This window comes from Hylobates moloch, unplaced genomic scaffold (genome assembly GCF_009828535.3).
Source record: "Hylobates moloch isolate HMO894 unplaced genomic scaffold, HMol_V3 SCAFFOLD_3, whole genome shotgun sequence".
Taxonomy (NCBI): Eukaryota; Metazoa; Chordata; class Mammalia; order Primates; family Hylobatidae; genus Hylobates; species Hylobates moloch.
Window position 1 is genome coordinate 157,084,210 of NW_026652278.1, and position 25,243 is coordinate 157,109,452.

Genomic DNA, 25,243 nt, shown 5'->3' on the forward strand with positions numbered 1-25,243 from the left:
GTAAGGTAATTCCCTGCAATAAATCTCTTAATATATGTATCCTACTAGTTCTGTGTATCTGGTAGAAACCTAACTGATATACTTCCCAAATGGGTCTTTGACTCAATACAACAAAAATCAACATGTCAGCAGACTATTACTAAAAATCAACAAGCCAATTATAAAAATTTAAATGAAAATGCAAAGGACTCAGAATAAACTAAACAATCTTCAAAAGAACAAAGTTGGAGCACGTACACTGCCAAAACCAAAGTTTCTTACAGAACTACCATAATCAACTTTAATATTGGTTCAAGGATAAACAAGGCTCAAGGATAAACTTATGAAAGAGAACAGAGGGTGAAGAAATAACCCCTCTCTCACACCATACAAAAGTAAATTCAAGATCAATCATAGACTTGTGAAATACTTACGACCTATACTTCACAAACAGGCAAAAGATGAGCAGGCACTTCACAAGAGGATATTCAAATGGCCAATAACAGATGAAAAGTCCAAGAAAATGCAAATTCAAACCACAATGAGCTACCCCCACGCACCCATCAGAATGGCCAAAGTAAAAAAGACTAACAATAGGCTGGGCATGATGGCATACACCTGTAATCCCAGCAGTTTGGGAGGCCGAGGTAGAAGGTTTGCTTGAGGCCAGGAGTTCAAGATTACAGTGAGCTATGATGGTGTCTCTGCACTCCAGCCTGGGCAATAGAGTGAGACTCTTGTCTCACACGAAAAAAAAAAAAAAAAGATTGACAAGGGTGGGAAGCAATTCTAAAATTCCGAAATGCCCACACGGAAGGTGGGAGTTTAACTTGGAACTATAACCTTAGAAAATATGTGGACAGTAGTTCATAAAGCTGCATTTCTATGTATATACTTGAAGTGAATAAATGTATATATCTACCTAAAGTTATATGTAAGAATATTCATAACAGTTTTACCTTTCAATCACTTCTCATTACTCTTACAATTTCCTAAGTCCTTAACAGAGCCAGCAAGTACCCCCTCCTCAGTTTCATCAGCTTTTCTCCTCTCTGGTCACACTAAACATATCTCAGCTCCTTGGGGAATTCTCAAGTGCCATGTCCTGTCTGGAAAACCTTTTGTTCTTCCCTTCCCCCAGCTAACTATTACTCATCCTTCAGACCATGACTTATTGCACTTCTCTTCACTACTTCAGAGAGGTCAACCTTTCCAGACTGGGTTGTGTCTCTTAATCATTAGTTTCCACAGCATTCATTAGTTCTCCTTCATATCCATCAGCACCTTTGTAATCATTTTACTGCCTCTTCAACAATTCAACAGCCAAAGGAAATGCTCCAAATGGACAGAGTGTAATATATTCATACAAAGAGACAGTTCACAGCAATAACTTTTAAGCATAATGGTAAATACAACAGGCAGGAATGTCTCAGACATTATACCGAGAGGGAAAAAAATAGAAAGAATAAATACTATATGATTCCCTCTCAGTGAAGTTCAAAGCAGACAAAACTAAGAAATCATATTAAAGTCTGTTAAAGAGATGAGAGGAGGGGGAGAATGGATTGGCAAGTGGCCGGAGGAACTTTCTCTTGAGGTGCTGGAAACAGCCCCTCTCTTGATCTGGGTGGTTATCACACAGATGTATATATCTGTGTAAAATTTCACCAGGCTTTACTCTGCACACTGGTTCACTTTAACCACATTATTATATGTATTTTAAACCTCAATTAAGAGGTAAACAAGAAAGCACAGTGAAGGAAAATTATTTACACTTGGAAGAATTGAATTATTAGGGCTTCTAAAAATTGTTCAGGACAAACATGCTTTTGTTCCACTTTAATTTACCCATTTAATACCTTGAATGAATGATTTCTCTTGTCTAAGAAAATGTCTTCTTGTTGTTCTCAGAGGAAAGGACTTTCCAACATTAAATTCTTTAACCAGGTGTGACACAACATTCCACAGGTGTTCATAATCCCTCCTAATGGAATCTCCCAAATTCAAATGTGGTTCTGCATAACAATAAAAAATATTAAAATCTTAAAAGTCATACACATGCAGACACACACAGAGCATCTTTTTTGAATAAATTGATAGAGCTCTGGAAAGATGATCAAATATGGAAACTTACAGTGAGTTACACAGTACACTTGCATGAAAATTAGTCATGACACTATGACAGTAGTTTTTTAAAGTCATTTTCTCTTTAAATATAATGCAGAGCCAGGTACTGTGATATGGGCCTGTGGTTCCAGCTACTCAGGAGGCTGAGGCGGGAGGATCGCTTGAGCCCAAGAGTTCAAGACCATCTGGGCAATGTACCGAGATACCCTCCCTGCCCAAAAAATTAACAAAGGAACATCACCATTTTAATCATAGTCCTTATTAAATAATGCGAATGATAAATATATAATTATTCCCCAAAATAATGAAGCACAATATGCTACATATAAGCTTGCAACTTTAAAAACTAATTTAAAAACAAGTTTTTAAAGAGTTTACAGAATATGGAGAGGGTGAGAATTTTGTTAAAACTAGTAAAATTTGCTACATTTTATGCAGTCAATTTAATCAAATGTTTGTCATTTAAGGGAATTAAATGTCAGAGGTCCAAAAAACTTCAATAATGTTCATTCAGGAAAAATATGTTTTGAAATGTTTTATTATTCTCTGACTATGTAAGCCACTCTAGATAATTTACTCTATAAAAATATTCAAAGGAAGGCAAAAATTATGTATGTACCAAAATGCAGTTTTATTTTTAGGAAAAATGCAACATATCTTTAAATGTTCAAAAATAGTGAAAGGATTATATTAATTACAGTGTTATAAAATATCATGCATCTGCCATTTAAATAGAAAATATAACTATTAATATGCTATCATATCATAGTATATCATATCATAGCATTAAACTCATTTTCAAATGCTATTAAGTGAAGAAAAAATAAAATACGTAAAAAGTATGTACACACACAAACAAAGGTTTTCAAGAAACAAAAATGTTGCTGTGGTATGTACTGGAAAATTTATAAGGGTTTTATATAATTTTTTCATGATATAATGTTAATGCATGTTAAGGTACTACCTTGAGTACTTTCGAATTCATAGTAGAAGGCAATATTCTTTAACAATTGCTCATCATACAAGTCAGAAACATGATTTAAACTCAGATTCCAGCATCCAAAAACGTTTAAGTTGCTTAAAATAAAATGTTCACACCACTTGTTCTGAAAATTAAAAATAAAACATTATTAGCAGGGAGTCATGGAATAATTTCATACTCCTGGTTAACCCCCTGTAAGGTAGGTCACAAGGGACATTTCTGGGTGGAATGATAAAGTCATTACAACCACAAATATTACAGATGGTAGTCTACAAGTCCCCCAACTAATGCTTTCACATCTTTACTTTTAAAACTGGGAATTGCACTGCTTATCCTAGTACTCATTATTTACCTTATAGTACACTGTTCCCTTAATGTGGTACTAAAACTATAGATGACAATACTAACACCTTTGTCACGTAGGTCCTGGGATCCCAGCCAGGCCTGCATGAGTACATTTAGACAGTTGCAAAGTGGTTCCATTCCTCTCACTTTGAGGTCAACACCTACCCCTACTACACCCCTGGTGAGCAGGACGAAGTTAGAGCGGTCTTTGCCCTTTTTCCATCTTCTTTAGCCAAGACCTTAAGATTAAGAGGTTATAAAACCCAAAAGGAGGGATTGAAACCACCATTGCAAAATTATGACTGAGACAGTGAAAGAGATCTGACTTAACTAACTCCGCCTTGCTTCTAACCTCCAAGCTGCTCTTGTTTGTTCCTGGGTGTAGGCTGAACTAACTTCGGAAGGAACTTAGTTTACAGTTTATAGTTTGAAACAAAGAGGATAACAGCCCTTTTTCAAAACAAACCCCCTTCATTCCTGGGGACTAGACAGCCCATGGAGAACTAACAAATTAGTCAAAAGATTAGAAATTATGGCTTAGGAGTCATGCAGCTGGAGGCTACAAGATTCTGACCCTTCCTAGTATTGCTCCTGGGGATAAAATCACTATTGCAAAACCTAAGCCAGTACTTGAGATATTTTGCAGACCTTGCACGTGATGGATCAGCTGACATCAGCCAGATCTATAAACTGGCTCATCTGATCTTGTGGTCCCATCCAGGAACTGACTCAGTGCAAGAAGACAGCTTCAACGCCCTATGATTTCATCTCTGACCTGACCAATCAGCACTCTTGGCTCACTGGCTTCCCCCCTACCCACCAAGTTGTCCTTAAAAACTCTGATCTCCAAATGCTCAGGGGAGACTGAATTGAGTAATAATAAAACTCTGGTCTCCCTCAAAAAAAAAAAAAATTACAGATGAACTAAGACCAACTCCAAGGAAAGAGTTGCCTCCACTACCTTTATTTTATACCCATCCACTCATTATTGTCAAATATTCCATAGATTTTGTACCCCATCACTCTACCAAAACAGCTCTTAATAATAATTAGCCTTGGCTAGGTACCATGGCTCATGCCTATAATCCCAACAATTTGTGAGGCTGAGGCAGGAGGATTGTTTGAGCCCAGGCATTCGAGACCAGCCTTGGCAACATAACCAGACCTTGCCTCTACAAAAAATAAAATTAGCCAGGCATGGTGGCCTATAGTCCCAACTATTAGGGAGGCCGAGGTGGGAGGATCACTTAAGCCTGGGAGGTTGAGTCTGCAGTGAGCTATGGTCATGCCACAGCACTCCAGCCTGGGCAACAGAGCAAGACTTTGTCTCAAAACAATAATAATAACAATAATAATAATTGGCCTTGACATTCATGCCATTAAAGTCACTGAATTTTCTGTCAACATCTTCCTATTATCTGCAGAATTTGACACTAATAAACCATTCCCTTCTTTTTGAAATATGATTCATATGAACTCTAAGATACCATATTCTCCCAGATTTTCTACCATCTATCTTCACCACTCTTTTTCAGTGTCTTTTTCTAATTCTTAAACTTCTACCTGACCACTAAATTCTGGAATATCTCTGGACTCTGAACCAAGATGTCCTCTCATTTTCCCTAGAAAAACACATAACTGGTATGGTATTCAGAATCGCTCATGGGCTAATGTGTCCCAAATTTTTATTCCCAGTCCAAAGAATACTTAAACTGCCTTTTACATATTTCCTTTGGAAGTCTCATTGCCACCACCTCAAACTCACTATTTCCCAAACTCGTTATTTTCCTCTTTAGAATGTTCTTCTTTCAGTGGCAGCATCCATACAGTTGGCCTGGCCAGAAACTTGAAAGTCATCATTGACTCTTCCTTCTCCCTTCTGCCTCATATCCTATTCCTTAACCCTGTCAGTTTCAAAGCCTAAAGAACTCTTGTATCTTTGACTTCTATTTGTTCCTATTGCCACCAACATTTTAGCCATGTTAGCATCATCACCATGTGATCACTGGGGTGGTTTCCTCACCTCTATATTTGGATGTCTACAGTGTGCTCTGTGCACTTCAGCCAAAGAACTCTTAAACAAAAATGTCAATTTCAGCTTGAAACCCTTCAATCACTTCTCATTACTCTTAGGATTTCCTAAGTCCTTAACAGAGCCAACAAGTACTATATTGATTTTTCTCTTACCCCTTCCTCAGCTTCATCAGCTTTTCTCCTCTCTGGTCACACTAAACATATCTCAGCTCCTTGGGGCATTCCCAAGTGCTAGGTCCTCTCTTGAAAACCTTTTGCTCTTCCCTTCCCCCGCTAACTATTACTCATCTTTCAGACCATGAGTCATTTCACTTGTCTTCACTCTTCAGAGAGGTCAGCCTTTCCAGACTGGGTTGTGTCTCTTAATCATTCGTTTCCAAAGCTTCATTAGTCCCTCCTTCATATCCATCAGCACCTTTGTAATCATTTTACTGCTTATTCAATAATGCAAATTGAAGTTCCATGGAAGAAGAAGAGATATGAGTTTGTATTTTTCTCCACTCCTTCCTTGGTGCTGAATACAGTGAATATGCACTGAATAAACATGTGTGGACTGGCTGCCTGACAGATTGGTTTTAAAATGTCTATGATAACAATTTGACAGTGTCTATCAAGATCCTCAAATTTTCCGTACCTTTTTGGCTTATCATCTCTTTTCCCATTTCAGAGAATCTATTCAAAGTAGTTCATTACAAATTATCCCTCAAGGCCAGTAGCATTTATGATACAAAAGCTTCAGATGATCCTAATGTCCCTTTATAGAGGTATGATTAAGTAAACTACAATACAATCACTCAAACATATTTAGTAGCCATAAAAATTACGCTAACCAGCTTGAGTGAATGGGTACCCCATTCTCCACGATGTGATTATTAGGCATTGCATGCCTGTACCAAAACATCTCATGCACTCAATAAATATGTACAACTACTATGTACTCACAAAAATTAAAAATTTTAAAAATTATGCTAACCAAAGGTGAAAACGCTTTTACAATAAAATAATATGTAGCATATATCATATGATTGCAACCATAACAAAAACTAGGCCCTAAAATAAAAATTGAAAGAAATTAAACCAAAATATTAACAGTTAACAGTATTAATTTGAGCAGTGGATTAGGAGTACATATTATTTTTTTCTTCAATTTTTAACTTTCCTTTAATACACTTTTATTATAAACAGAAAAAATTAATTCATAAACACTTTTCCTGAGTTTCTCTACAAAGAGAATACAATGTCAATTTTCTATGATTGATTATACAAAAACAAGATATCAGAGATAAGAATGAAAAAGAGGAAGGCTCTCATGCTTCTATAAAACAGATATACTGTGGTTTTCCTCATTACACTACCAAAAATAAAAGTTGTTGAAAATAGGAACTTGATTTATCAGCTAATTAGATCTGGCATTATTCCAGTATAACTCTAGTTTTAAAGGTGATCATGGTTTTCATCTCTCATGTTCAGACAAAAAATAAACAAAATATGTTTACCATTTTTAAGAAAGAATCACTGTTCCCAATCCAAGAGCATGTGATGACTCGAGAACAAGCTCTCTGAGAAAGGCGTAAGTGGAGTTGAAAAGCCACACAGAGGCAACGCAGTCTGCAGAAATCTTCCACCTCCTGCAGGGATAGGCAATTACTGTGCACCTGCGTACAATAAAGAAGATGAGAACAGCCACAATGTCACGCTGTGAAATGGCATTGAAATAGGCACTTCACGAAGATCATATCTTCAAAGTTTTACATCTACATTTGTGAGAATGTCCCCTTCTGCATACACAAACTTAGCTGCACTGATACAGAAGTGGGCAAGAGGGAGGGAAAGCTCCAGGCTTAATAGTTCACATAATGCATTTCTTATGATTTTCAGTGAAGCTGGACTTTAAATGAGTTGGCAGCAAAGGCAGTGCCTGACCCAGAGGTCTGAGCATTGACACAGCCCCATGTAAAATGCTCTGTCATTTCACAGAGTGAAGAGCAATATCCGCAAACCCATGGCAGGTTCAGGGTGAGAAATCCCGGATGGCAATCTATCTGTAAAACATATTGAATGAGAAATCGGGGAAGGAAATGGTCAAGTTTCACCTCCTGTGGCAGAGACTTCAGAACTATTTTCGAATATATAAAAGGTTGTCATATGGAAGGTTAAAAAAACCTTAATCTGGGTATCTTCATAGAGCAAAATTATGGATAACTGAAATTACAGGGAGATTGATTTGGGTTCAATATGTTCATTTTTTAAATCAGAACCACCAAAAACATCGTGCATGGTCATACGAAAATATTTTTCCAAAAACAATTAGGCAAATAGAGTAAAGGAGATTCAAATGAGACAGTGATCCCTAGCCATCTCTAAATCATGTAAGAAAGAAGCAAATTAAATTAATCAATATGAACTTTTGTGAGAAATCAGCTTTTATCCCCAGAACCCTATGATCTGTGCTATTCACACTCCCACTCACAGCACATCTTCAGCATAGCATAAAAGTGAATATATTAAGGTAATTATCATTTTTTAAGCATGCTCTTAAAATTCTGACAATCATGCTGAAATAATGTAAAGTTTCTAAGTTCTTCATTTTTTACTGTTTATCTTCAAAAATTAAAGTATTCAAACTCACAATTTTAGAGAAATCTACATAGCTAAGATCTACTGTACTACATACTAAATTAAAATATTGGAGTGCTCTGTCTCCTACATTAAAAAGACTACTGCACAGTAATTCAGGATCTGGGCTCTGAAAACCATCTGACTCCAGTCAAGACACTGTATGAGCCAGTTCTCCTATATGTAAAAAATTGGGATAGTAACAGTACACTTTCTCATAGGGTTTCTGGAAAAACTAAATGAGATTAGACACGTGAAATATCTAGAATCTCACCAATACATAGTAAGCCCTAAATGTTACCTATTATTAGCTAGTCTTCATAACATCCCAGCTCTGTAGGTTGAAAGCAGCTATTAGCACACATTAGACAATCAATATCCTTAGCTAAGGGAATTAATAAATGTGTTATCAGTCAAGAGAAAATCAAAGATGGGAAATTCAAACTAAGGAAAGAATCAAGAAGGAAGAAGCACAAAATGCTCACTGCTCTCTCCATTCTCCATGGTGCTCCTGAAGAGTTAACAGCTTCTTTTTTTTTTTTTTTTTTTTTTTTTAGCAACTAGAAGAATGTTGTTGTCATTTGTTGGGATGGAGAAGAGTGAGGCAGAAGCAGGTTTGGGGAGTTTGGTTCCAGAAATCCTAAATTTGAGATGTCTATTACAAATTCAAGTGAAAATGTTGAGTTGGTGGTTCAGACTAGAGGCCTGAAATTCCTCTAGTTATTTCAAAGGGACATTAAAATTGCCTTTCAAGATATGTGTGATCAATGGGGGTATATATCATGTCTATTTCTTCTCTCTCTCCAAATATATTTATTTTTGGCATATATATTACCATGCACAAAATAAATACTTTATGAAAACATGCTGATAGATTTAAGAAATGGACAATTTTCTCCTATAGAATACTAACTACTTGAGCCCTGTACAGTCATATTTTTTCTTTTTCTTTTTTTTCTATTTCTTTTATTGCTGTTTGTTTTAAGAACAGAGTTTTCAGCCTGAAACACACCGATATCTAGACTGCATACAAACTTTGTGTGTGTGTGTGTGTGTGTGTGTGTACTTATGCAAGCAGGGATGTATACAGTAGAGTGGAAAATCCATGTTTCTCAAAAGATTCCTAAAGGGCCCTATAAGCTGAAAACAATTATAAAAATTCAGGATCTCTATAGTCTCAGTGATACTAATACATAATAACAGAACTGTTCTTTTAAATACACAACTTAACAGAACAGAATCATTACAAGCTGTGGAGCCAACCACCCTAGTCAAAATCCAGGCTCCCTTTTACCATGTGATTTTAGGTAGGTTAGGAAAGTCTTGGTCTCAAAGTCTTGAATCGACAGGAGAGAGTGATAATTGCTATACTGAAAAGTTGTGAGATTACATGGTGTCAGGTAACACAAAGACCCTGAAACACAGCGTATAGTGGGGCCCCTCCTCCAATTTGTTTCTTTTCTTCTTCCTCCTCAACTTTTTCTGTTTTTTAGAAGAACTGGGCTAAATAACTACTAAGTGAAACGCCAGATAAAACTTACTGTATATTGTATTTTAAGAAAAACACTAAATTATATAACAATATTTTCTTATGTATACAGATTCTAATTTTTCTCCCCTTTTTGGTATTTAATACACGTAAATTGGTGGGGGAAGGGGCTAAATTCCTAACGAAGAAAATGGCGGTCAGAAACCAAGAGTGTGTCAACAGTGGAGAACCTGATGCCACCAATGAAGTTACACCAGTTACACCTGATGAATGACAGCTTTCTGCCTGGCGGCTATGTTCTTTTTACTTACTAAGACGCGATGGTACATTCTCAAGGATAGTGAACATGAAGTGACACAGAGAACACGCTGGATGTCCGATCCTTCTGACCATAGGTGCTGAAGCAGAAATAGAGTCTGATATGCCTATCAAAAAAGAAATTTCTTCAAATGTCAAATGATTTAGAAATATTCTTTTACTCAGAAGTGCTCTTACTTGCAAGAAGCATAAAGAAAACGATTGTATAGATTTGACTAAACGGAACTTCAAATGTTTAGTTTAAAAATGTATGATCATTTTAATGATAGAAAATTGAAAAATAATTACAATCAATATGCCAGAGAAATATGAAAACCTAAATATGTAAAGAAATTAAATAACTCAATAAGAAATTAAGATTTAGTAAAACATGAACAACTGATTCACAAAGGAGGACATGGATTATTAATAAAAATAAAATCATTCCATTTTACTAAAAATCAGAGAAGTATATGTTAAAACAAAAATTAGCTTGTTATAAATATCAATAATATAAAAAAATTTAAAATAATATCACACAACATAGAAAATTGTGTGGTGAGTCACCTGTCTTACAGACTAAAGATAAAAGTACAGCTAGGTATAGAATTTCTGCAAAGCTCTTTGACAACATCCATCAGGATCATTAAATATGTTGATGCCTTATGATCCAGTTTTGAATTTCTGGGAATTTAGCACAGAGGAATAATAATCCAATATGTATACAAAAAACGTATACATCAAAACGTTCATTATAACATTATTTATATCAGCCAAAATTTTGAAGTAATTTAAGTGCCTAGCATTAAGAAAATATAATGCACTCATTAGATATTACATTTATGAAAAATTCTTAATGACAAGAAAATATGCAATAATCTTAATGAAATGTACACTAAAAATATATATGCAGTCTGGGCATGGTGGCTCACAGCTATAATCCCAAGACTTTGGGAGGCCAAGGTAGGAGGATCACTTGAGCCCAGGAGTTCAAGACCCGCCTGGGTAACAAAGTGAGACACCATCTCTATATAAAATAAAAATTAAAAATTAGGCAGGCATGGTGGCATATGCCTGTGAGTCCAGCTACTCAGGAGTCTGAGGTGGGAGGATCACTTGAGCCTGGGAGGTCAAGGCTGCAGTGATCCATGATTGTGCCACTGCACTCCAGAATGGGCAACAGAGTGAGGCCTTGTCTGAAAAAAAAAAAAAAAAACCAAAAACATATATATAAACTATATCTATACACACACATACACACACACACATATATATATATACACACACACACAATATGTCCTCAGCTACATAAAAATATATGTTAAAATGCTAATATCAAGAAGTGGAATTATGGATATTCTTACTACTTTTCTGTTTTTTCCAAACTTTCTTATGCAACCACCTTTTACCACTTGAGAATCAGAAAAAAAAAAGAGGTGCTTAGTAATCCATCATGATAAACAGTAGTATAAAGCACAGTTTGAGAAGATAATCAGAAAATTAGATTTAAGGTATAATTAATTCCACATTTTGACTGTTCATATGGCAAATGATATCTTAGAGCCCTCCTCAATTTGAATACTGGAAAATAAACATGACCGTTGCATTAAGTACTACAATTTTCTAGTTTTCCAGAGTCTGTTTTAAAATATGACTTCCAGAAATGAACATAAAATTACATATGCCATCCGATGAATTCAAGGTACATTGAGAGCATGACATTCTAAGATTCAGATAGTATACATGTACTAAGGAGGTATATGGCACCCTTTAGTCTGGTCTAAGGACTGAACTAATCACAAGTTCATTCTCGTTTATCAAATTCTATCAAACTTTTATTTAAAGAAATAAAAATTTTAATACCTCTTCCATCATATCATTCCATTTCAAATGTTCAAAATGAGGTGCTAATGCTAAAACCCTTCTTTCTTCTAAGTGTTGTATGAGGCTTTTATATGCACTCTGAATCACTGTTTCATTCTGTAAAAGGGAGAAAACCATATAAAATATCTTAAATAAAGTATTTCCTAGCTGTAAAATATGAGACACTTGATGCAAATCAAAACCACAATGAGATATTATCTCATGCTCGTCAGAATGGTGATTACTAAAAAGTCAAGAAACAACATATGCTGGCAAGGTTGTAGAGAAATAGGAACGCTTTTACACTGTTCGTGGGGATGAAATTAGTTCAATCATTATGGAAGACAGTGTGGCAATTCCTCAAAGACTTAGAACCAGAAATACCATCTGACCCAGCAATCCTATTACTGGGTATATACCCAAAGGAATATAGCACTACTCACAATAGCAAAGACATGAAATTAACCCAAATGCCCATCAATCATAGATTGGATAAAGAAAATGTGGTACATATATCCCATGGAATACTATGCAGCTGTAAAAAGGAGCAACATCATGTCCTTCACAGGGACATGGATGGAGCTCAAAGCCATTATCCTCGGCAAACTAATGCAGGATCAGACAACCAAACACCACATGTTCTCACTTATAAGTGGGAGCTGAACAATGAGAACACATGGACACAGGGAAGGGAACAACACACACTAGGGCCTGTTGGGGAATGGGGGAGGGAGAGCATCAGGATAAATAACTAATGCATGCAGGGTTTAATATCTAGGTAATGGGTTGATAGGTGCAGCAAACCACCATGGCACACATTTACCTATGTAACAAACCTGCATGTTCTGCACATGTATCCCAGAAGTTAAAATAAAGTTAAATTAATTTTTTTAGTGAGACACTTGAATTCTACATGTGTTATAAGGTACGCTAAGTAAAATCAACCTCATATGTCTTTAGGACAATTTTTCTTGAGCTCTAATAAACATGCATATTTCCTCTTTGACAAATTAATTTTTATTTCAGAATATAATGAACTGTCTTGGTATTATGGTGCTTTCAAAAATATAGAAAATTAGAGAAGGTAGTATGAACCCCCAATCCTGAACAATTATCAACATATAATACATCTATAATATTTATTGAGACTAATTTAAACAGTCCAAAGGGGGTGAGAAAAATAACTTCTTTTAGGGAAATATTTATAGATAATGAATTAGAAAATAATTTTACAGAAATAAAATCATCAATTTAAAAAGAAAAGAAGGCCAGGCATGATGGCTCATGCCTGTAATCTCAGCACTTTGGGAGGCTGAGGCAGGAATATCACTTGAGCCCAGGAGTTTGAAACCAGCCTGGGCAACATAGCAAGACCCCATTCCTATTAAAAATAAATAAATAAATAAATACATAAATAAATACATAAATAAATACATAAATAAATAATAAAGTTATTCTTAAGGAGAGACCAATCAAGACCCTAGTATTGCATTTTTAAGTCAGTCTGGTATTTCTCAGGCAAAATAGAGACTTACTGGTAACAGTACCTCTTCTCAATATGAAAATAAAGTCTAGAGGCCGGGCACAGTGGCTCATGCCTGCGATCCCAGCACTTTAGGAGGCCAGGGTAGGCAGATCACCTGAGGTCAGGAGTTCAAGACCAGCCTGGGCAACATGGTGAAACCCCATCTCTACTAAGAATACAAAAATTAGGCTGGCATGGTGGTAGGCACCCATAATCCCAGCAACTTGGGAGGCCAAGGCAGGCAAGAGAATTGCTTGAACCAAGGAGGCAGAGGTTGCAGTGAGCCAAGATCATGCCACTGCACTCCAGCCTAGGCAATATAGCAAGACACCAAAAGGAAGGAAGGAAGGAAGGAAGGAAGGAAGGAAGGAAGGAAGGAAGGAAGGAAGGAAGGAAGGAAGAGAGTCTAAAGTTCAAAAAAAAAAACAACCTGGGGAAATATTTTAATGACAGAATAAAAGTAAAGCAAATAACTAATCTAAAAGCATGACAAACATCTGTATGTCTTAATTACATGAAGGATGTTTCTCAAAACATGATAAATTTTAGTTTTATTGCCATATTGTACATTTAGAAGGCAATTTTCCAACCGAAACAAAAAAACAAAGGCGGAGTTCCAATTTCAAAGGAGATCTGCTATAAAAAGTAAAAATATGAATTATATTGAAAGATCATTTTTGATAAACTATCAAATGGCCTGCATCATCAGAATTCATTTCAAAATGTGAAAACTGGAACAAAACTAGATTCACTCATAAGATTATTAATATATTTTTTGACTCACAAGTTTCATAACATAAATACTGCATAAACCTAATGTCAACTATACCAAAATAATGAGCCTATCGTAATGCTTTGAAAATTCTACAGACTTCATGAGTTTATGTTAAGGAATGAAATTATCTCATTACTTGCTTCTTTGTCAGTCTTCTTCATTTCTTTCTCATTAGGGGTCCTTCCTCCATGTTAGCCATCATTTCACTGCCTATATGCAACACACGAACCTCTAAACACATGGATTTCCAGTTAAATGCATTTCTTGCTTTCCAGGATCTGGGCGGCAGGACACCCTATGGCTAAATATAGAAGCTAGAGACATACTCCCTTGGGGAAATCCACTGTCAACCTTTTATTCGTAAAGGAAAACCACTTCTTTACTTATAACACTAACCAAAAAAAAAGTATGGGTTTTCCACACCAATAATTGCCTAATTCTCTCCAGACACCAACCGGGTGCCATACAATTTAATTCCATTCCGACACTAACTACCCTGAGTTCATGCAGGCCCCACAGGGTAAGGATTCAGTCCAACAAGACTGCCTCCCATTTCAGACACGAATCACAAATGCCGGGCTTCACATGCTGACAGACCAGCTACAAATCCGGGGTTCCCTCCTCACGTTTGGTAATTTGCTAGCAAAGTTCACGGAACTCAGGAAAAGTGGTTTGCTTGCTATTACCAGTTTATTATGAAGGATTCAACTGTGGAACAGCCAGATGGAACAGATGCACAGGGCAAGGTATGAGGGGAGGGGCAGGTGGCCCCAGTAACACCCTGGGTGCACCACCCTCCCAGGACTTCCCAACCTAGGAGTTGAACAAACCTCACTGTTCAAGAGTTTTATAGCGCTTAATATCTAGCCCCTCTCACTCCCTTTCCCAGAGGTTGGTGGTTGGGACTGAAGCTTCCAGCCTCCGATGGCTTGGTCCTTTCGGTGGCCAGCCCAACGCTGAGGCTATCTAGGGGCCCCACCCTAGGTTACCTCATTAGGAAAAATTCAGATGTGATCAAAAGCAGCTCCTTACAAAAAACAAAAGACATTACTATTACTCAAGAAATCCCAAGGGTTTTAGGAACTTTGTGACAGCAACTGGGGATAAAGTGCAAATATATTTCTTATTATACCACAATTAGGTACTTAACATGAGCAAATTACTTCAATACTCCAAATATTCTTCTACAGATGAGGTGATAATACCATAATTAGATATGAATAGATAGATATAATAATGCCACAGACCTTAGAGGAGTACCCTGAGAATTAAGAGCAATTTAGGAAAAGGAATTGGCATAAGTGCTTAATAAATGTCCATCATTATTGTTACCATCATTAAATGTATTAACTCTTCGGAGACTGCCTATAGTAAGTTCCATTAAAAATACAGAAAGAATATTGAGTTAGTGGTTTTGAGAATTAAAACAAGAAATCAGGACAAAAAATGAGAGTTATTAATGTCAATTACCTCCTTCAAAAAAGTTTGGTTTCTGTCTGTGCTTTCCATAGTATGTGCATAAAGTCTGAGAGTATCAGATTCGTGCCCTGATGAAAGCACAACGTTGACTTTCATTCCCCAGGAATGTATAATTAAGAAGTTAAAAAGATATGTTTGTAAATCACTCAGGCCTTCCTCTGAAACTATCAGAAAATATGGGTAATACTGTTCCAAGAATAACTTCCAATCTTGTGATAAGCATCCAGAAAACTCCGTTTGCACATCAATGCTAGTATTGTGTTGAAGGTGGAGAATTAAAGCAGTTCTCAATGAAAGAAGTTCAGGAAAATCAAAATATGCATATTCAGCATCCTGTGGTGAGAAAAAGAAAAAAATACATCATTTTGAAATCTTCCTTTAGTGATTTGTTAATTTTGTTACTTACAGCACAAAGCCATATAGGACTTAACCCATGTGATCTAACTGTTTTGCTCAAAGGCCTTAAACTTGACTCATTTCACAAGTGTATGCCACAGGTCAAAATGTGGATTATATAGATTCAGCTCCTTTATTTGAGCAGGCATACACTACTACTTCACGTCTAATTCTTTTACTATCTATGTTCAAATAGGGATTAAAGTAGCAAGTGGATAGATGTATTTCATCTGAATTGAGAAGCTGATGTGAATCACTATTAGTAGATAAAAATGTAACGTTCCAGGTGACATGTCTCCTCCCTAAATAATGTAAGTCTTTACTTAGCATATCAAAATTTCTATTTTTCAAATTTACAAGAAAAAAATAACCCCACTAAAAAGTGGGCAAAGGACATAAACAGACACTTTTCAAAAGAAGACATCCGGTCGGGCGCGGTGGCTCACGCCTATAATCCCAGCACTTCAGGAGGGTGGATCATCTGAGGTCAGGAGGATGAGATCAGTCTGGCCAACATGATGAAACCCTGTTTCTACTAAAAATACAAAAATTAGCTGGGCGCGGTGGTGGGTGCCTGTAATCCCAGCTACTCGGAAGGCTGAAGCAGGAGAATCGCTTGAACCCAGGAGGCGGAGGTTGCAGTGAGCCGAGATCATGCCACTGCACTCCAGCCTGGGCGACAGAGAGACTGTATCTCAAAACAAAAGAAGACATACATGCAGCCAATAAGCATATAAAAAAAGCTCAACATCCCTGATCATTAGAGAAATGCAAATCAAAACTACAATGAGATACCATCTCGTGCCAGTCAGATGGCTATTAAAAATAATAAAAAATGAGAGTTAAAATAACTCAACATCAAAAAATAACAGATGCTGATAAGGTTGCAGACAAAAAGGAATGCTTAACACTGTTGGTGAGAGTGTAAATTAGTTCAACCATTGTGGAAAACTGTGGCAATTCCTGAAAGATCTACCATTCGACCCAGCAATCCCATTACTGGGTATATACCCAAAGAAATATAAATCATTCCATCATAAAGACGCATGCACGCATATGTTCACTGCAGCACTATTCACAATAACAAAGACATGAAATCAAACTAAGTCATCGATGATAGACTGAACAAATAAAATGTGGTACATATACATCATGGAATATTATGCATTCATAAACAAGAATGAGATCATGTCCCAAATGCAAAAACAGAAATCCAAATACTGCACGTTCTCACTTGTAAGTGGGAGCTAAATGATGAGAACACATGGACACACAGAGGAAAACAACAGACACTGGGGCCTATTGGAGGGTGGAGGGTGAGAAGAGGGAGAGTATCAGGAAAAATAACTAATGGGCACTAAGCTTAATACCTGGGTGAAGAAATAATCTGTACAACAAACCCCCATAAGACAAGCTTACCTATATAATAAACCTGTACATGTACCCATGAACTTAATAAGTAAAAAATATATATATCTGTTTTTAAATGATATTGACACTCTAGCCTACCAGACTGTCATAATTTAAAAAGAATCCTGACTTTTCTATAGGTATCAATCAAAACACTGCTTTCACTTTTAATGGTGCCAAAACTAACCCCCACCCCCAAAAAAATCCTATGTATAAAGATTGAACAAACATAGACTAGAATTCTTAGGAGTAAAACAACAATTGCTTCTAGGAGTGGGATGAGGGAATGGGCTTGTAATATATTTTTGTATTTGGGTTGAGATTTGTTAAAATTGGAAGCCATTCAATCTGTATTTTTAAAAACCATAGTATAATACACTGTTGAGGATGTTTATATAGATCAATCCAAATAAGGATAGTGCCTCTATTGAATTTGCCATTCTACTGGAATGTAAATACAGTTTCTTCTCAGTTTTGATCCTAAAGTGCTTCCTAGAATTTAAGCATACAAATTCAGAGAGCAAAGAAAGATTGTTGAGGGAAGTCTCCTCCTACCTCATGTTCCTAGGTGTCCTTAAAATAAGTATCTATTGTTGCAAATAAAAATTAATTTTAGCTATCAACTACTCTGACTTAATGACATTTCTAGAAGATTATATTCAAGAACTGTAGAATATATATTATTTCCAAGAACACATGGTACATTCACCAAAATAGGCCATGTATTGGATGTCAAAACAAGTCCCAATAGATGTTTAAATAATTGAAATTATACAGAAATATTTTCTTCAACCACAATGGAATTAAATTAGAAATCAGTAACACATCTAGAAAAAACAAGAATTTATACATTAAAACAATAGTTTTTTAATTTTTAAAATCATCCTTAAGTGACTTTATAATTGTACTTTTTTTTGTTAGAAACAGGATCTCACTTTGTTATTCACACTGGTCTTGTACTCTTGGCTTCAAATGATCCTCCCCGCTCAGCCTCTCAAAGTGTTGTTATTACACGTGTGAACCACCTCACCTGGACTAATTGTACATATCTGTGGAGTACAGGATGATATTTTGATATATATGTATATAATGTGTAATGATCAAATCAGAGTAATTAGCATATTGATCACATCAGACACAATTATTTGTGTGTGTGTGTGTGTTGGAAACATGCCAAATCTGCTCTTCTATTTGAAAAAAAGCAATAAATTACTGTTAATTATATCCACCCTATGGTGCAATAATGTCCTCCAAGATCATCGTGTTGCCACAAATGACAGAATTTTGTTTTTTATAGCCAAATAGTATTATATAGTGTATATATACACCACATTTTCTTTATCCATTCATCTGTTGATGAACACTTAGTTTGTTTCCATATGTTGGCTATGTGAATAGTGTTGCAATAAACACAGGAGGGCAGATATCGCTTTAACATACTGATTTCCTATCCTTTGAATGTATACCTAGTAGCGGAGTTGCTGGTTCATATAGTAATTCCTTTTTGTGTTTTTGAGGAACCTCCATATTGTTTTCCATAATTACTGAATTAATTCACATTCATACCAGCAGCATATGAGTTGCCCTTTCTCTACATCCTTACTAGCATTTTTTTGTGTGTTTTTGACAATAGCTATTCTAATGGGGTGAGATGCTATCTTATTATGGTTTGGATTTGCATTTCTCTGATGATTAATAATGTTGACTATGCTTTCATACATGTGTTGGCTATTTGTATGTCTTCTATTGAGAGATGCCTATTCAGCTCACTTGCCCACGTTTTACCTGGATTATCTTTTATCTTTTTTTTTCTTTTGCTATTGAGATGTTTGAGTTCCCTGCATATCCTGGATATTAATTCCTTGTTGGATAAATACTGACAAAAATTTTTTCCCATTCTGAAGGTGTCTCTTTACTCTGTTGATTATTTCCTTTCCTGTGCAGAAACTTTTTAGTTTAACATAATCCCATTTGTCTACTTTTGCTTTTGCTACCTGTGCTTCTGAAGTGTTCTCCATAAGATCTTCACACTAACCAATGTCCTGAAGCATTTCGCCTACGTTTTTTTCTAATAGTTTCATAGTTTTGGGTCCTACATTTAAGTCCTTAATCGATTTCGAATTGATTTTTTAATACAGTGAAAGTGAGGGCTCATTTTCATTTTTCTGCATATGAATATCCAATTTCCTGAGCACCATTTACTGAAGACACTGTCCTTTCCCCAGTGAACGTTCTTGATATGCTTTTGTCAAAAATCATTTGGCTGTAAATACGTGAATTTATTTTTGGGTTCTCTATTCTGTTTCATTGGTCCAACTGTCTATTTTTATACCAGTACTGTGCTGTTTGGGTTACTAGAGCTTTGTGGAATACCTTGAAATCTAGTAGTGAAATACCCCTAGCTTTTAAAACAACAAATTTCTAAATAATCCACTGGTTAAAGAAAAAAGAATCACAAGAGATGTTAGAAATTATTTCTAATTAAATGGTAAAGAAAAAAACCATTAGATGCAAATTTGTGATATGTAGCTAAAACACAGCTTACAAGAAAAATTTTACTGTTCATAAATAGAAAAAGAAAAAAGATCTTAGCTTAAAATTTCGATTTATGAAGCTAGTGGAAAAAGGAGTAAGGAAAGCCCAAGAGAAATAAATAAAGATAAGAGTAGAAATCAGTGAAATAAAAAAAAAGACAATACAGAAAATTAACAAAGTGAAAAAAGCTAGGTCTTTGAAAACATCAACAAAATTGATAAATCACTAACTAGATTAATCAAGAAAAGAGAAGACACAACTTAGCAATATAAAGGATAAATGAGGGCAGAAGAAAATGGAAATTATCACAATAGAGAATCTGTGAGGCTTTGTCACATACAGTAGATGACATTATGGCTTTCACACATTTTTTAAAAAGTTAAATCCTTCTTTTCCCTTAGCAGTATATCAGGTTATAGAATCAGAGATACAACAATGACAAATTACATTTTAATTTGTAAAATTATGTGATGATTGGCCGGGCACGGTGGCTCACGCTTGTAATCCCAGCACTTTGGGAGGCCGAGGCGGGTGGACCACGAGGTCAGGAGATTGAGACCAGGTGAAACCCCGTCTCTACTAAAAATACAAAACAAAAAATTAGCCGGGCATGGTGGCAGGCGCCTGTAGTCCCAGCTACTTGGAGAGGCTGAGGCAGGAGAATGGCGTGAACCCGGGAGGCGGAGCTTGCAGTGAGCCGAGATTGCGCCACTGCACTCCAGCCTGGGCGACAGAGCGAGACTCCGTCTCAAAAAAAAAAAAAAAATTATGTGATGATTTCGAAAATAGAGGAATAAAAATCTGTCCCCATTTCACCAGATGTGAATTTCAAGTAGAGCAGTTGCTATTAAGAGTTGGTGTCATGTTTCTGACCAGTCCCCCCCGTTATTGCATCACTGGTTGTCACTAGCAGCTAGCCAAAAAATAAAGTCTATTTTGCTGTATTAGTCAGGATTTCTGCAGTTTATGTTTAAAAACTGGTTTAGAGTATCCAGGTGATGGGTATATGGTCCATGTATCCCCTTTTGGTAAGCTATATTTACAATCTGTGTGCTTTGTAGCCTGCTACACAGAAAGCAGCAGATAATCAAAGATTTAAGGGACACGGACAGCTGCCAATTCACAAAATGGGAGTGTAATGTGAAAGCTTTTTAGAGGGTTTTTGTTTTTGTTCTAAGAAAACATGTTAGAACACGTTTTGTTAGAATACGTGTTGCTTTTGTAGTGTTCTTTTCCTTAAGACAGGAATCAGGCTTACATATAAACTGTTAGCAATTTTAGTTTCCTTCTGTGTTATTCAGCATAAAACTGCATAATTTGAAAATGAATGAAAAAATATTTAGTGGCCAGGCACAGTGGCTCACGCCTGTAATCCCAGCACTCTGGGTGGCCACGGTAGGTGGATTGCTTGACCTTGGGAGTTGGAGACTAGCCTGTACAACACAGCAAGACCCCATCTTTATAAAAAATACAAAAATTAGCCAACCATGCTGCCACACGCCTGTAGTCCCAGCTACTAAGGAGGCTGAGGTAGGAGGATCACTTGAGCCCACAACACAGAGGTTACAGTGTGCCAAAATCATGCTACTGCTGTGTTGTAGCCCGGGAGCTAGAGTGAGACCCTGTCTCGAATTTTAAAAAAAGAAAATTTAGTTTCTGTTCCAAAAAAAAAAAAAAAATGAAAGAGGAAGCTACTAACATCACTACAAATCTTTAGGCAACAAGAGGAAAATAAGAGAATATTATAGGCAACTTTATGCCAAAATATTAGACAACTTAGATAAGATAGGCAAATCCCTTGACATATACAATTAACAAAACTGACACAAGATAAAACAGAAAGTCTAAATGGCCCTATATTTATTAAAGAAATTGACTTTGTTATCAAAAATTTCCTTCCAAGGAAAACTCCAGACCCAAATGGTTTCACAGGAAAATTTGATCAAATGTTATCAAATTCGTCTGAGGAAATAATACCAATCTCATAAAGACTTTTTCAGAAAATAGAAGAGGAAAACGGGCTTTTCAACACATTCACCAGGTCGGCATGATCCTGATACCAAAACCAAACAAAGGCATTATAAAAAATAAAATTGGCCTGGCACGGTGGCTCATGCCTGTAATCTCAGCACTTTGGGAGCCTGAGGCAGGTGGATCACCTGAGGTCAGAGCTCAAGACCAGCCTGACCAACATGGGGAAACCCCATCTTTGCTAAAAATACAAAAATCAGCCAGGCATGGTGGCACATGCCTGTAATCCCAGCTACACAGGAGGCTGAGATAGAAGAATTGTTTGCACCTGGGAGGCGGAGGTTGCAGTGAGCCGAGACCATGCCTTTGCACTCCAGCCTGGGCTACAGAGTGAGACTCCATCTCAAATAAATAAATAAATAAATAAATAAATAAATAAGTAAAATTACAGATTAATATTTTTCATGACTATATACCAAAAACACTTAAAATATTAGCAAATCAAACCCAGCAATATATTAAAGAAAGGATATCTATCATAACCAACTGAGGTTTTCCCAGGAATAAAAGATTGAATTAATATTTAAAAATCACTTAATGTAATCTACCAAATTAAGAAAATAAAAGAGGAAAGGTGTATCAGAGTTTCCACAAATGTAGAAAAAGTATTTTTTAAAATGTAACACCTATTAATTATAGAAACTCTCAGAAAACCTAAAATAAGAAGAAATTTCCTCAATTTGATAATGGATATATATAAAATAACTACAGCTAATATGATACCTAGTAGGGAAATAATGGACACTTTCCCTTTAAGATCAAGAACCAGGTAAAGAGTCCCACTCACTCTACTTCAGCATTTCTAGAGGTGCCAATCACTGTAATAAGGCAAGAAAAAGCAATTAAAAAATCAAATTGAAAAATAAGAAATAAGCATGTATTTATTCACTGAAGACATTGAAAAATCTAAGAAATATACAAATAAGCCACTGAAATTAATAAGTTGTTTTAATAAGATTGCAGGATACCAGTTAACAAACAAAAATCAATTCTACTTCTATATACAAACAGCAAAAAATAAAAAATTATTTTTAAAAATTCAATTTACAGTAAGATCAAAACATGAAATATCTTGAAATAGATTTAGCAAAAGATGTGCAACATCTCCACACTGAAGACTACAAAACTGATAAAAGAAATTAGAGATCTTAAAAAGCAGAGATACATATTGTGTTCACTAACTGAAAGACCATATTGATCTACAAATTTAATGAATATCATTAAAATCCCATTGTTCTTTTTAAATAGAAATTGGCAAGCTGATTCTAAAATTCGTGTGGAAATGCAGAGAACCTAGAATAGCCAAAGTTAAAGAAGAACAAAGTGGGCTTCAAGATTTACTATAAAATTACACAAATCAGAACATTGTGGTACTGGTAATTTGTTAAATCCTTTGATGGAACATAGTAGAAAACCCAGAAATGGACCTACACATATATAATCATTTGATTTTTGATGAAGAAACCAAAGCAATCTACTGGTAGAAGAAAAATGTTCTCAACAATGGATGCTGGAACAAATCAACCTCAATCCCCAATTCACACCACAAACACACAGAAATTAATTCAAGAAATATCATAGACCAAAATGTAAAAGCTTAAACTACATACTTCTAGAATTATTAATAAATATAGGAAAATATCTTTGTGACTAAGAGATAGGCAATGATTCTTATCAGAATACAGGCACAATAACCATTAAAGAATAACAAATTAGATTTCATCAAAATTAAAATATGGTCATCCAAAGATAGCACTAAGAAAATGAAGTGGCAGCCGGGCACGGTGGCTCATGCCTATAATCCCAGCACTTTGGGAGGCCGAGGTGGGTAGATCACGAGGTCTGGAGATCGAGACCATCCTGCTAACACGATGAAACCCCGTGTCTACTAAAAATACAAAAAATTAGCCAGGCATGGTGGCGCATGCCTGTAGTTCCAAGTACTTACGAGGCTGAGGCAGAAGAATGGCATGAACCCAGGAGGCAGAGGTTGCAGTGAGCCAAGATTGCGCCACTGCACTCCAGCCTAGGTGACAGAGCAAGACTCTGTCTCAAAATGAAGTGACAAGCCACAGACTGGGAAAATATATTCGCAATAATATATATGACAAGAGGTTGTATACAGAATATATCAAGAACTACTACAACTCAATATTAAAAAGATAAAGAACCCAATTTAAAACGGTCGAAAGATATGAGCAGATGCTTCACAAGTCATAGTATACAAACGAACAATAAGCACTTGAAAAAGCAGGCAACATCATTAGCCATTTGATAAATACCAATTAAAACACAGGGACATAACACTACACTTCCACCAGAATGGCTGGACTGACCAAATACAAATGTTTGCAACTATACAGGGCACCAGAACTCTTATTCATTGCTGGAGTGAGTGTAAAGGGGCACAACTACCTTAGGAAAAGCTTTGGTAGTTTTATAAAACATATATTTCAATCACAGATATATGCACAAGGAAAACGAAAATTTACGTCCACACAAAGACTTGCATGTGAATGCACATAGTAGCTTTATTCGTCTAGGCAAGATATTGAAAGAGACCACTCAACAGGAAAGTGTCCACTCAACAAGAAAATGGGTAAACAAACCGTGGCACATTTCTACAATAAAACCTTACTCAAAAGTGATAAAAGGAACAAAATACCACTGCACAGAACAAAATGGATGCCTCTCAAAAATATTATGTTGAATGAAAGGTTTATACAAAGAGTTCATACTGTAAAATTCTATTTATTAAAAGTTCTAGAACTTTGGGCGACCGAGGCAGGTGAATCACCTGAGGTCAGGTGTTTGAGACCAGCCTGACCAATATGATGAAACCCTGTCTCTACTAAAAATACAAAAATTAGCTGAGCATGGTGACATGCGCCTGTAATCCCAGCTACTTGGGAGGCTGAGAGAGTAGAATCACTTGAACCCAGGAGGTGGAGGTTGCAGTGAGCTGAGATCACGGCATTGCACTCCAGCCTCGGCAAAAAGAGCGAAACTCCAACTAGAGGTGGACTGGCAGGATAAGAAAATGTTTGGAAAAATTTGGTTACATGTCAATGTCAATCAAGGACTGGAGCTTGTTAAATGGCATTAGGTTGGAGCAAAACTTTTTGTAACACATTTGAGATCTATGCATCTTATTTCATGTAAACTTTACCATCAAAAAAATCTGCAAATAAATACCGAACTCTAGTTAATGGCATGTATGATGAAATGTTTCAGAGTTAAATGTAATGTCTACAACTATTTTGAAATGTACCCCCAAAATAAAAGGATTGACAGGTGAATAAAGGCATGGATAAGCTTACAGATATATGAAGAAGTAAGTAAAATAAAATGTAATTGTAG

The 25,243-nt window shown here is 36.1% G+C and overlaps 1 protein-coding gene across 3 annotated transcripts in view; it reads right to left on the reverse strand.

Annotated features, from left to right (window-relative positions):
• The window catches only part of DDX60L (DExD/H-box 60 like), a 113,111-nt gene that overhangs the window by 81,192 nt on the left and 6,676 nt on the right, over nt 1–25,243 (reverse strand). For 2 of the 3 annotated variants that reach the window (XM_032148880.2, XM_032148881.1), the window contains exons 5-10: nt 15,503–15,844; nt 11,733–11,849; nt 9,884–9,997; nt 6,964–7,122; nt 3,071–3,212; nt 1,839–1,994 (exon numbers count right to left, since the gene is read on the reverse strand). In XM_032148880.2, coding sequence (XP_032004771.1) covers nt 1,839–1,994; nt 3,071–3,212; nt 6,964–7,122; nt 9,884–9,997; nt 11,733–11,849; nt 15,503–15,844 — 1,030 coding nt within the window. Of the gene's footprint in view, nt 1–1,838; nt 1,995–3,070; nt 3,213–6,963; nt 7,123–9,883; nt 9,998–11,732; nt 11,850–15,502; nt 15,845–24,389; nt 24,897–25,243 lie in introns of those variants that run through there. The other variant, XM_032754533.1, reaches the window with a different exon arrangement.